Source organism: Symphodus melops (assembly GCF_947650265.1).
Source record: "Symphodus melops genome assembly, chromosome: 5".
Taxonomy (NCBI): domain Eukaryota; kingdom Metazoa; phylum Chordata; class Actinopteri; order Labriformes; family Labridae; genus Symphodus; species Symphodus melops.
Window position 1 is genome coordinate 19,274,818 of NC_136695.1, and position 12,110 is coordinate 19,286,927.

The 12,110-nt window shown below is 39.7% G+C and overlaps 1 protein-coding gene across 2 annotated transcripts; it reads left to right on the forward strand.

The window, feature by feature from the left end:
• The first annotated feature begins 799 nt into the window (after nt 1–799).
• nbn (nibrin) lies at nt 800–12,079 on the forward strand. Of its 2 annotated transcripts, none has more exons than XM_079344313.1 (17): nt 800–1,002; nt 1,512–1,636; nt 2,921–3,048; nt 3,171–3,330; nt 3,414–3,517; nt 3,615–3,732; nt 4,750–4,940; nt 5,052–5,155; nt 5,241–5,373; nt 5,491–5,690; nt 6,476–6,650; nt 7,140–7,779; nt 8,317–8,406; nt 9,737–9,877; nt 10,352–10,471; nt 10,597–10,646; nt 11,798–12,079. In XM_079344313.1, the coding sequence occupies exons 1-17, from the start codon at nt 972–974 to the stop codon at nt 11,829–11,831; spliced, it is 2,544 nt and encodes an 847-aa protein (XP_079200439.1). In that variant the 5' UTR covers nt 800–971; the 3' UTR covers nt 11,832–12,079. The 2 variants fall into 2 exon arrangements, with proteins under 2 accessions (XP_079200439.1, XP_079200440.1); XM_079344314.1 differs by having other exon boundaries at nt 1,515–1,636.
• The last annotated feature ends 31 nt before the right edge of the window (nt 12,080–12,110 follow it).

Below are 12,110 nucleotides of genomic sequence, written 5' to 3' on the forward strand. Positions count from 1 at the left end.
GTGAAGGTGCTGTGCAGAGGGTGGTGTGTGTTGTCCATGATGGAGAGCATTTTGTCCAGAGACCTCCTCTCTACCACTGTCACCAGTGAGTCCAGCTCTGTGCCCACCACAGAGCTGGCCCTCCTCACCAGTCTGTCCAGGCGTGCTGCGTCCCTCTTCTTGCAGCTTCCTCCCCAGCACACCACTGCGTAGAAGAGGACGCTGGACACCACAGACTGGTAGAACATCTGCAGCAGCTTTTTGCAGATGTTGAAGGACCCCAGCCTTCTCAGGAAGTACAGACGACTCTGTCCCTTCCTGCAGGTAGTGTCCATGTTAGTGTTATTATTATTATATATTAAAACAAGAAAACAAGAACAGTATGGTGATGTTATTATCTTTATAGATACTTTTCATGGGTTAAATTCTAAGTTCACAGCTAAAGAAATTCAAGGATAAAACATGTCACTAAAGTAAATGCATAAAAGTTCAAGTATCAACATCAAACGCAGAACATAATTCAATTGTTGACATTTAATTAAACTACATCTGCAAAATAGTTACAGTAATTCTATTAGTTAAGTGCAGAGGTGGGGGGAAAGTACATTATCTTTATCTTTATTGTGGTGGAGTTGAGGTTTGAGGCAACGAAAACTGACTGGAAACCTTTAAATAACATTTGTCGTGCTTCGTAAAAAAAACAAGGTCTCCGTGTCTGTCGTTTTTCTTTCTTCAGAAATGTATGACATTGTATAGAAAACAAAGTTACAACAGATAGCCTACCTCGGCCTACACACATTTAAAGGAGGAGTTGAATCACTTTATTTTGAAAGGGAAAACCGCGACGCAGGGTTTTTACGTCACACACTGGCGCGCTGTGAATATCCACCTTGTTGATACTCGCTGCAAAATAGACTTGTATCTCTAAAATGCCGGCTTTCTTCTGACTTTCTGTTGGATTAATAAATGAAATAGCGTCAGCATACAGTAAAATGTGGATACTGACACCCCTGCAGTCTGAAGGTAACTTTGTTCTGTGTTGGATGAGATTCAGCGCTAGCTCCAAACTAGCAGGGAAATGTAAAGACATTGTCCAAGTTAGGTTTGCAAGTGCAGAAATATAACGAGCATGACAAAGATAAGTATATGGTTTTAGTCTTAGACCCTATGTATGTGGTTTAGGTCTTTACTTCCGAAGGGTCATTGATAGTGAAATGTTGAAGGGTGGAGGGAGGCTGCATGGGATTAACTTTCTGATAATGGCGATGAAGATCAGAAGTGTAATTTATTGTGAAATGTTACTCATCAATATCTTCTTATCATTTCTAGTTGATATTTAGTTTCATACAAATCTTTTTCACATTGATGCAGGAGACACTAGACGCCACTACCACCCCTAACAGTTAAACCTGGAGTGATGGAGAAATGATTGGCAAACATTCAGAAAAGGACTCAAAAATGTCTCAATATGTTTTCATCTTGTCATGAAAGATGAACAATTGAAGGTCCGTAATGTCCCTCCTTTCACTCAGCAGGTGAGACTAACTATCTCCTGTCCAATAAGCAGTATGTGGTGGGACGCAAGAACTGTGACATCATCCTCACCAGCGACCAGTCCATCAGCCGGGCTCACGCTCACCTCATGGCTGCTGACCAGGTGAAACGCAGAAATGTTCATTCATGAAACTAATTATTGTTTAAAGGACTCACATTGATCAACATCATCTGCAGTGCTCTACATAAACCGTTTATGTAACTTTCACGTTAGGGCTTTTGCACATTCATCATTACATGCAATCCTGAATTCAACAGAAACTATGTAAGGAGTCCATGTACCAAACAAAGTTTGTTTACATGTGTAAACAAACATTCACCAAACTGCATGTATTGAAAAGGAAACAGATTCCCACTGATTTCATTTTGCACTTACATTTAATCAGAAATCCAAATTGCAAAATCTTTGATAGGATTTACACCAAAATGTCAACATATTCTAGTAAATGTGTTGATCTGTAGAGAGTTCTCTCCAATAAGGTTCAACGCAAACTATTATAGAGAAGTTCAACAGTGGTACAATTTAATGTGGCAGCAAAACAACAAACTTTAGATACACAAACAACTGTTTAAAGTGTTTTATTATTATTATTATTATTATCATCTTGCTGTTTACGGTACTTTCTCAGTTCAGTTTATGGATGAATTCTTCAGACTTCATCTTCAGCTCATTCACACACTAAAGCAGACGTGTGCACACAGAGGTAACTCATGGAAATGTTTAACATAGATAAGTATTATCATGTCAGGCATCTAGATATGTATGTGCCATTTATAAAAAAAAAAAAAATTAAAAAAAAACCCAAACATTTTTCAGAGAAAGCCTAACTGATCCTCCAGCCCTAACAAAAGTACACTTCATGTCTCCCCTTAATAAGCAGATATTGTCATCATTAATGAAAAACATCCTGTACTCACCATTACAAAAAGTATTTCTAAGCTTTGTCCTCATATAATGTTATCACTTCTTGGTTTTGAACTTTGATCATAATGAAATATTAACATTTGCTTTGCATTCAGTTAATATAGTAGATCGTTTCCTGTTTGTGTTAATATTTTCTAATAAATCAACATCCTACATTGATCGTCTTCTTCCAGCTCGATATGTAAAATCAGAGCTTCTGGGCCATATTTGCCTGTGTGCCGGCCCCTCTGCTCAGGAGGTGGCGCTGTTGCACCGGTCCAACACAACTGGAACTACACAATCATGATCCTTTCCAAATGGCTCGTCCTTTGTCCCTCCTCCATTAAGGAGAAACAATGTCAGGCTTCTTTTAAAGGATGGGTTCTTCATTTAGATACGAATAATAAATTAGAAACAGAGAGAGTATGAGTGGGATGCTTTGTTTGTGGATGATTTAATGAACTGATCTTACTTCATTCCAAGACACTGACTCTGAAAGATACCTCCAAGTATGGTACCTTTGTCAACAGCGAGCGTCTGACAGAAAACACACCAGTGAACCTGAAGTCAGGGGACGAGGTCACGTTTGGGGTTTTCCACAGTAAATTCAGGTATTTAATTAAACCATGCCCCCTTTTTTTTTACCTGAGTTTTATTTAAGCCACATTTTGAAAAGGTCCAATGTCAATCACAATGAATGCAGATCTCCTTTGATTTCACTAATTCACCTCAGCGTGGATCATTTGAAGCCAGTGGTGTGTTCATCCTGTTTGGACAATGATGGCAAAGCATCGCTTTCTCAGGCTCTGTCGGCTTTGGGTGGAAAGCTGGTCAACACCTGGACTCAGGACTGCACTCACCTGGCCATGCCCACTGCTAAAGTCACCATCAAGGTCAGCACCTGGCTGTGAATCAGCACATGTGATGTGTTTGTCGTTGCATTGATTATTTGTCTTCTTGTTTCCCCTTTTAATAGACGATTTCTGCTCTGCTGTGCTGCTGTCCCATCGTGAAGCCAGAGTTCTTCTCAGAACTCAGCAAAGCCGCTCAGCAAAAAAAACCTCCTCCTAAAGCTGAGAGGTAGAACACAATCCATCTTAAAGTAGACGGACATCACACCGTATCAAACACAATCTTATCTGTGCCGATTTTCTTTTCTTTCTTTTTTTTATTAAAGTTTCATCCCTGAGATCGATGAGCCGAGCCTCAGTAAAGAGGATGTTAACCTTGGAGCGATTCCAATTCGCAAACAGATTTTTACTGGAAAGACTTTCATCTTCCTCAGTGCTAAACAGGCATGTGCTTACTTCTGTTTTTCTCTAACCATGTATTATTTTAATGCTCTGAAACCCCCCCCCCCCCCAGTATTTCCCGTCATCAGGTATTAGTAGTTATCCTCTGCTGCCAGTCAACAAAGCACACATGAATTGAAAGTAGCAAGTCATGTTTACAGATGATCACATGATCCAATGAGTTTCATGTTTATGAGCTGAACATCAGTTGCCAGGCAGTCGGTAGACTAGAGATCCTGAGACTTGGAGACTCACAGGGCTTCAGAGGAGAGCTTCAGCTATAAATGATTTTCATTATTGATGAGATATTTTATGGGTTGATTGTTCCCTTCATGAGAGAAAAATGGGATTACGGTGGAAGGTTAGATATGAGTCATTCATGAATGAGAATCTAAAGCAGCAGGCGAGGCTCGACGGAGGACATGTGCAGCTTAGGAAACATAATTATGGGCAGCAAACTCAACAAAATGGTAAAAAAAATAAATTAAAAACTGTTTTTTTTTAATATTAATAATAATAATATTGTGTTTGTCACTCAGAGCGTCTCTCTGAACTGCTCTAGAAATAGAATAGAGCCTTTTATTGTCATTATACAAATTGTACAACGAGATTACTTGGCTTCACCTTAAAGTGCACACAGCTAAAAACAACAACAACAACAACAAGAGTATAGGTCCAAAAAAAGAAAAAAGAGTGACCCTGGGATATGTGTGGGAGGACTCATTTACAGTTTGCAGCATACTAAATTTAAATGGATAAACAGACATCAGATTTCTTATTGCACAGTACGAGATAGCAGGTCTATAGCAGGGTGTAAAATATAAATAGTGCATTGTATTAGACGTGAACCATAGCAGGGTATAAACAAAAATATAACTATTTTCACTGTATGAAATGTAGTTTTAGCAGTATATAAAATATAGAAATATAAATATCACAATGAAATGTACTGAACTGTTCTGAACTGTTCTCTTCAGCTGAACTGTGAGTTTAATTTCTGCTCTTCCATGGCCTTTACAGATGAAGCGCCTGAGTGCAGCCGTGAGTTTTGGAGGCGGCAGAAGTCAGCTGCTGGAGGAGAACCGTCTGCCCCGAGACTTGCTGGAGTCTCAGCAGAGCTGCGTCATCGATACATCAACAGGCAGCTCCCAAACTCTGCTCCCCTCCTCTGCTATTGAGTGGGCGAACTCCGTGAAGAATATTGTTCAAAGGTTTGGGACAGATTTTCTGTAAAATATCACTCAAAACTTCGTTTTGGCGATTTAGCCGTCATGTTGATGATTGTGTCAACTTTAAACAGACTTCATTTTCTAATGACACAGAAAAGGCCTGCGAGTCATCCCAGAGTCTGAAATAGGTTTGGCTGCCATCTTTGCTTCCTGTGACAAATACTGCAATCCATCTAGTCTACTACTGGACGACTCAGGTTGGTGACCAGCTTTCTTATTTAAGTTCCCATCACAAGATTTCTTCAGGCAATATTTTATCTTTAATTTTTGTTTATCTTTCAGAGACCGCACCAAAAGTTCCACCCAGAATTCCAAGTGCTTCACTGTCTCAGAGCGTCGCGGTGGACGAGACGGTGTTACCTGCTGTGTCTCAGAACATCACAGCATATGCTGCTAACACAGAGACATCCCAAAGGTACCAGCAAATACTCAGGCACATTCCTGTTATGTGTTTCAGTTCTCTTTGAGCTTTATACTCTACAGTTTGTCGCAGAAAGACTGATGCGTGTTATACATACTTTTCATTCACCAGGACGGAGCGGTGTGTAGTCACAGGGGTGGCAGCAGTGGGGGAGACTCCTGAGAAGAAGCGAAGCAGCCAGCTGGGTGGATCCAAACCTGAAGTGCAGAAGAAGACCAGTCAGTGTGTTGTGGATGACACAATGAGCTCATCGTTCAACACTTATGAGAAAACCGACTCAGAGAGGAAGAGACCTGAGTCCAAACCGACAGGTAGTTAAGATTTATCAATACAAATAACAGATCTCTGTTTTGTGTCAAATTCATACAAACCTAACTTGGACAGCATAATACAGATTATTCTGGGTAACACAACATGGAGCCTGAATGTAACAACTCACCATTTGTTTTCTAAATATAATTTCTCTACAATTGAGTCGCTTGATCCAAACATGTTTCAAGAGTTAGTCCTCCATTCTTCAAAAGTGTTTCTTGCTTTTATATTTAAAGTTTTACTTGTATAAAAAGTCACTAAATAGCGTCATTCAGAGGGCGCTGGTAGCTTTATCCACTGCCCTATCTCTAAATAATGGCAGAAAAAGCCAAAAAATGGGGCTAAGGCACACACACTGGAGAAAAATAGTGCCTTCAATCCAGGCAGCAACTTCCAGTCTTGCAAAATGAAGCCAATGCAGTAGTACACAAAAAAAACTGCAGTTCCCAGAGTGTCCACTCGAGGCTGGCTGCAAAAAGCGAGAAATCCCCTGTGGCGCACACATTGAAAATGCCCATTTTAAAAGCAGATATGAACATGTGTACAACAGCCTGGTTCATAAGATGAGTTTCTTGTCAAGAGCTCATACAATATCTTTATTCACACACAGTAAGAAGGGGGAGGGCCATCATATCTATTATAGCTCTACCTATTACCATATTAGACTGATAATATGGTTTAGATAGCATTTCCATTTCCTTTGTAACTCCCATTCCTTAAATTTATTCATCATAGAAGCATGTGCTGACTTAAACATGACCAAAATCTTTTTTCTTTTTTGCAGTTTCAGGGGCGGGCAGTGGTGGGGTTTTGTCCCAGCCATCTTTTCCAAGGACCAATGGTGGCAAAAGGACATTCCTGCAGATGCAGTCTCCTCACAAACAAAGAGGCTCTGATCAAACTTCCCCACAGAAACAGTCAACACTGACTACTTTCTTTCAACCTGTCAACAAGAAAAGGTAAACTTCTGCTCAGCAGGTGGATTAGGGGAACATATCATGATTCAGCGATCTCACTTTACAACTGGTTTACTCAGAGACTCTGACAATGACAGTGTAGAGTTTTTGTCTGGTTTAGTCTCAGTTAATGTCTTCTCATATCATAGGAAAAACAATGAGCCTACAGCACCTTTTAGGTATCTTATCAATCAGAGTGTCCAAATGTGTTTTATATATCAAGTATCAGTATTTATATTTGCACAATAGGATATCAATATTGAAATAGTTTGCACTGCTGTAACATTTAAAGACTCATGATAGATAGTGAGGGTCTAATGCTGCTGAGCTACCTAAATAATACACACCTTAAAGGACATTGATTGTGCTGACCTGTTTGTTTCTTTTTGCGGTCTTGCACCTGAAGTTTTATTACTGTTTGTGTACGCTCATTTTTTTTGCTCTTTTGAAGGCCTTTTCTTACCCGTCTCTTTGTTTCATCTTGTCATCAAGACCTTTGGAGGGCGATCTCTCTGCTGTGATGTCAGAGCCCAAACGACCAGTACTGGAACCATCCATCAGCATGCCCAAACAACACTCCTCTGTAGAAAGCAACTGGCGTTCAGATAGAGTCCCTGCAGTAACTTCTCAGGAATCAGCAGCAGATCTTTTTGTAAGACCGTCAGAGGCTGAGTCACGCGGGGTCTCCCACTCCATCCAGGATGGACCACAGAGTAGGAAGAGGAAGGAGATGGAAGCAGAGATCCAAATGGATGAACTGGAGTCTATTATGTCTGAGGATATGGACTTCTTTGATGAGCCACCATCAGGTAAACCCGTACAGCAGGCCCAGAATATAACGATCAGCTCAACGGGACAGAAGCAAGGTTGGAATACTGGGAAGACTTCATCAATAAGCAAGAAGCCACGGATCCTAATGGAAGAACATGAAGGAAACGAAAAGCCACAGACAAGCCTGCACGAGGAGTCAGGTTTCCATATGCAACACAACAAACCATCTGGTAATATAAACTCCATCAAGACAGAGCAGGTCAATCCTGAGTACAGGAAGTCTTATCAGGAGGCCAGTCAACCTGCAGAAGGGCCAAGTAAAGAAAGAGAGCCTTTTGAAGATGATGAGGCATTTCTTAAGGTGAGTTATTTGCCTTTAAGTCAGGATTTTTGTTTTTGTTTTTGGTTCATTGAGTTATTGGTTTAAATGATGTTCCACATGAACTCTCAGCATTTACACTACTCACAATAAGTTAAGTATATGGTGAGGTCCTCAGTTGGTTTTATACATAAGGCGTTTGTTTCACTTCAGTGATTTTTGGGATAAGGAGGCAATTGTAGTAGGCTGATATACGCAATTCATTTAGTGTTTTCCACGTAATGGTCTCACTGTGTACAGTGCGCCTTACATACTGGGGCCAATACCAAAATGTACAAAAAGACAACTCTTTTCAATGTGGCATCAATTTCAACATTCTGGGGATATAAAAAGCTGGTACTGTCAGTAAGTCATTCCCAGTTCATTACTTCTTTCATTAAAATTCAAACCAAATAGGAAAAGCACTCATGTAAATAAGTGCTTAGTAGTGTATACACTTCTTTCTTCACTTCACAATTTTATAATCAATTATTTTTCACTCGTACCACAAACGTTTGTCATCCTTTCTTTTCGCTTTAGGATTTGAAACAACTCAAGGGAGACGTCTGGCAGCCCAAAGAAGAGAATCAGATGCCTTCAAAACCTGTGACAATCAAACAGGAGGTCCAAGTGAGTCCTGTGAAAAACCTCTGACTGTTTATTTATTCTCTCTCCTCCCTTTGAACAATCACCGTCTTCTTTCTGTACCTGGGTGTTTTTTGTCTTAGGGTATTTATTTGTCACTTTTCTATTGTGACTCTAAAGATTCAGGACAGATTATAAACTAAATGGTCCATCACAAGTGTTGATGCTTCGTTTACTTCTCCAATTATTCCCTATGTAAGGGTACTAGATGTACGAAGTGCTTTAGAGACAGTCTGGTCACCATAATAAGGGACCTCAGGAGGTCCCATCAAAACATGAATAGCAGCCTTTCATAGGATTATCCCCCAATCTTGGGCACATTTTCTCAAAACTATGAAACATTTAATGAGATGAATTTAGCTGATGTTATAGACTGTGAATCTTTTGGTGTCTCATGTTTGATTCAATTTCAATTCTTGGGATCATCTATTTCCTTTCTAAAATGATTCTTGATTCATAATTCAAGGATCTACTCCAGTCATCAGTGAGACTGGCTGAACTTCTTGATGCTCCATTTCTACTTAGTTAACAAGCTAGCCTTAGCACTTAGCAGGGAGTGACTGATGAGCCAAAATTAAAAAAAAAAAAAAAAGTTGTCTTTGGAAGTTATAAATCTATTTAAAATTTTAGAAGATAAGAATCTCACATATATTGATTTTCGCCCAACTCCTATTATAGACCAAAACCAATGTTTTATAGTCAGATTGTAAAGATATAAATACACATGTCCTGTCATCAGCCAATCAGAGACAAACTTGACATGTCAAGAGACTTATGTAAATATGAAGTCTCAAGTTACTTTATGTTCTCTCTTTACTCCTCAATGTTATTTTATCTCTAACTATTCTTTTAAAACCGTATTCATTTTTTTTAAACTCTTTTTACCTTTACAGCTCTTTTTCCCTTCTGTGGTTTGTACTGTCTCTATATTCCTGCTTTTTTTTTCCATTTCCTTTTAATTGCTCTCGTTGCATTTAATGTTCTGATCTAGTCATTTTTTATTTTACTAACTTGTATCTATTTTGATTATTTTAATTTATTGAAGTGTTTCTAGCACTTTCACCTGTTGCCTGTTACTTTGCTGCGATCTGTTTTTTCTTTCAGCTCGTTTTCTTGCTGTTGTTTTGCTCTTCTGGGTTTGGGTTCTTTTGCTTTGTTAAAAAATCGAAGAAATCAAATGTGAAAGAAAAAAGAAGGCACAGTTATTCTTTATAAGTCTGTCTTGTCTTAAGATGATAAGCCTACACAGGACTTACTGACATCTATACAAGAGGATTTTTCCAACTGCCTGAACATCCTGTTATTGTATAAACAGGAGTCAAAGATTGATGAAGACCTTCCTCAGAAGCTGGTGTTGGTGGAGTTCCGATCCCTCACTGTCACTGTTACCCCCCAAAACAAACCACAGAGGATGACGGACAACGGCTGCACAAAGAACTTCAAACGTTTCCGCAAGGTTAGAGTGCGCACACACACACACACACACACACACACACACACACACACACACACACACACACACACACACACACACACACACACACACACACACACACACACACACACACACACACACAGCCTCGTTTGAAATAGTTTTTTTATAAAACCCTCTACAGGTTCTGTAGTGTTGGATGTATTTGAAGCGTTGTTGTTAAGCCAACAGATGCAGTCTGATTATGTTATCCTTGATAACATTATCATTATGTTATGTTGACTGATTTATACACAGCTCACCTGGGACATAACTTTAAATACATCCATGTATTTCTATTTAAAGTGACTCTCTCCGCAAGCACACTAATGAGAGATTTCTTCCTTCATAGATTTCCATTTCTAGTGAGAGGTGTATGCCCTGATCTATAATGATGGGACTGAAAGAAACGGCTTCATGTTTTTTTAAAATCTGGATTTGGTTGTGTGATTGTGACAGATGAACGTGCCAGGTGTACAGGGCCAGGAGCCCCCCCACATCATCGGAGGCTCCGGTCTGCTGGTTCATAGCAGGGGCAAGAACTCTGATCTGGATGAATGGCTGAAAGATGCAGCGGAGGTACAGTACAGCTGTCACATTGTTTCTGTCTGTCTGTCTGCCTGTCTCTCTCTCCCCCCCCCCCCCCCCCCCACACACACACACATATATACATATACTATAATCTGAATCTGTTTTTGTTTTAGGAAGAGCGTCAGAGCAAGCAGGATGAGACAGTTGGAGATGACCTGTTCAGGTGAGAATTGGGATCCCGTCATGTTCTCAATGATGCATACTAACCTAATTACTTCCTGAGCAGCTTCATCTTAAACTTTGACATTTATGAAAGAAGACTCACAGTCACATCTATTCAAGCTTCACATGTTGAGCTGTGATTCACCAAATTATTTTAACTACTTGTCAATGGACATACATACACATGAAACAGTTTTGTCTGGATTCAAATAGTTTATGCCAAGTAGGTTTACACATACAATGGCTTTGTCCTGGAGGTGTTGTTGCATTACAATAAAAATATCGGAAGGTCAAGGGTTCGATCCCCAGCTGCTGCAGCAATATGTCTGATGCTCAACCCCAAATTGCTCCCGCTGCTTAGTCGGCGGCATATGAATGGGATTAGTTACTTCTGATGGTCTCACTACACACAGCAACAACCTCTCCGCTTCTTTGTTTTAGCTGTCTTTGTTGACACAGTTTTCTGAATTAGTCCTCAGTTCCTCTGTTTTCTGCTTCTTTATAATATTCAGGTTAAAGTGGACTGTTCTTCTTGGACGCTAAATTTGGAAAAACAAATCCTAATCTTTACGGTGTCCATCTGTCTTTAAGTCTGCCTGTAAAGGTCTGATCATAATCATCTTGTAAAGAAAACATACTTCACTGGAATCATGGATATTGGACCTCGGACCTCTTTAGCTTTAGTTTGACCAATCAGAGCAGAGCAAATATTTTGTGATAGTGGTTACCCAGGTAACGGCGGTAATGTGAGCTTCTGTTGCCGCCATTGTCATTTTTTCTTTGACTAAGCAGAAAAGAGACTGATATTGATTTTGTGTGTGTGTGTGTGAGAGAGAGAGAGCGCTTATTTGTTTGATCATTGAGTCATGCTCAGTCAGTCATGCGTAGCCAGAGAACAGACTGCTAAGAAAACAATCCGGTATTTTTTTGGTAGGTCTGAACAAAGTTTCCAGACGTGGTTTATAGGAAGCCTGTTTGCTTTAAGCTGTTCAAACATGTTCCACGTTTAACAGCCCTTCATTTGGACTGTTTTTATGGTTTGTTCAAAATGCATCTAAGGACATTGAGGAATGATCCACGAGGAATGTTAAAAGCCCATCTTGACATGGACAGACCTCTGAGATCAAATGTTGTGTGTGCATGTCTCTTTAGGTACAACCCGACCAAATTCACCAGGAGAAGATGAGATGCCTCCATGTTGACATCCTGCATTTTAAAAAGCCCAGGAAGTACGTCAAAGCCTACGACACTTTAAAAAGCAATGCATTTTAGCTATAATGTTGAATGTATGTAGCATAGTTAAATTGTTCCATCTTTGTAATGTCAAATGATGCTCACTTTCTGTTCTCTTGTTCTGTTCTTGAGTCCATCCTCTTTACTAATGAAGCCACTTCCACCAGGAAATGCAATAAAACAGTCTCATATTCAAAGGTTTTTTTATACATTTTTTATTTGTCAATAATAA

Bases quoted from the DNA above. Each gene is read 5' to 3' on its own strand.
- nbn (XM_079344313.1), top strand. From the start codon at position 972: ATGTGGATACTGACACCCCTGCAGTCTGAAG. The intron at 3,049-3,170 runs GTATTTAATTAA...AATTCACCTCAG, and splicing joins GTTTTCCACAGTAAATTCAG to CGTGGATCATTTGAAGCCAG. The intron at 5,374-5,490 runs GTACCAGCAAAT...TTCATTCACCAG, and splicing joins AACACAGAGACATCCCAAAG to GACGGAGCGGTGTGTAGTCA.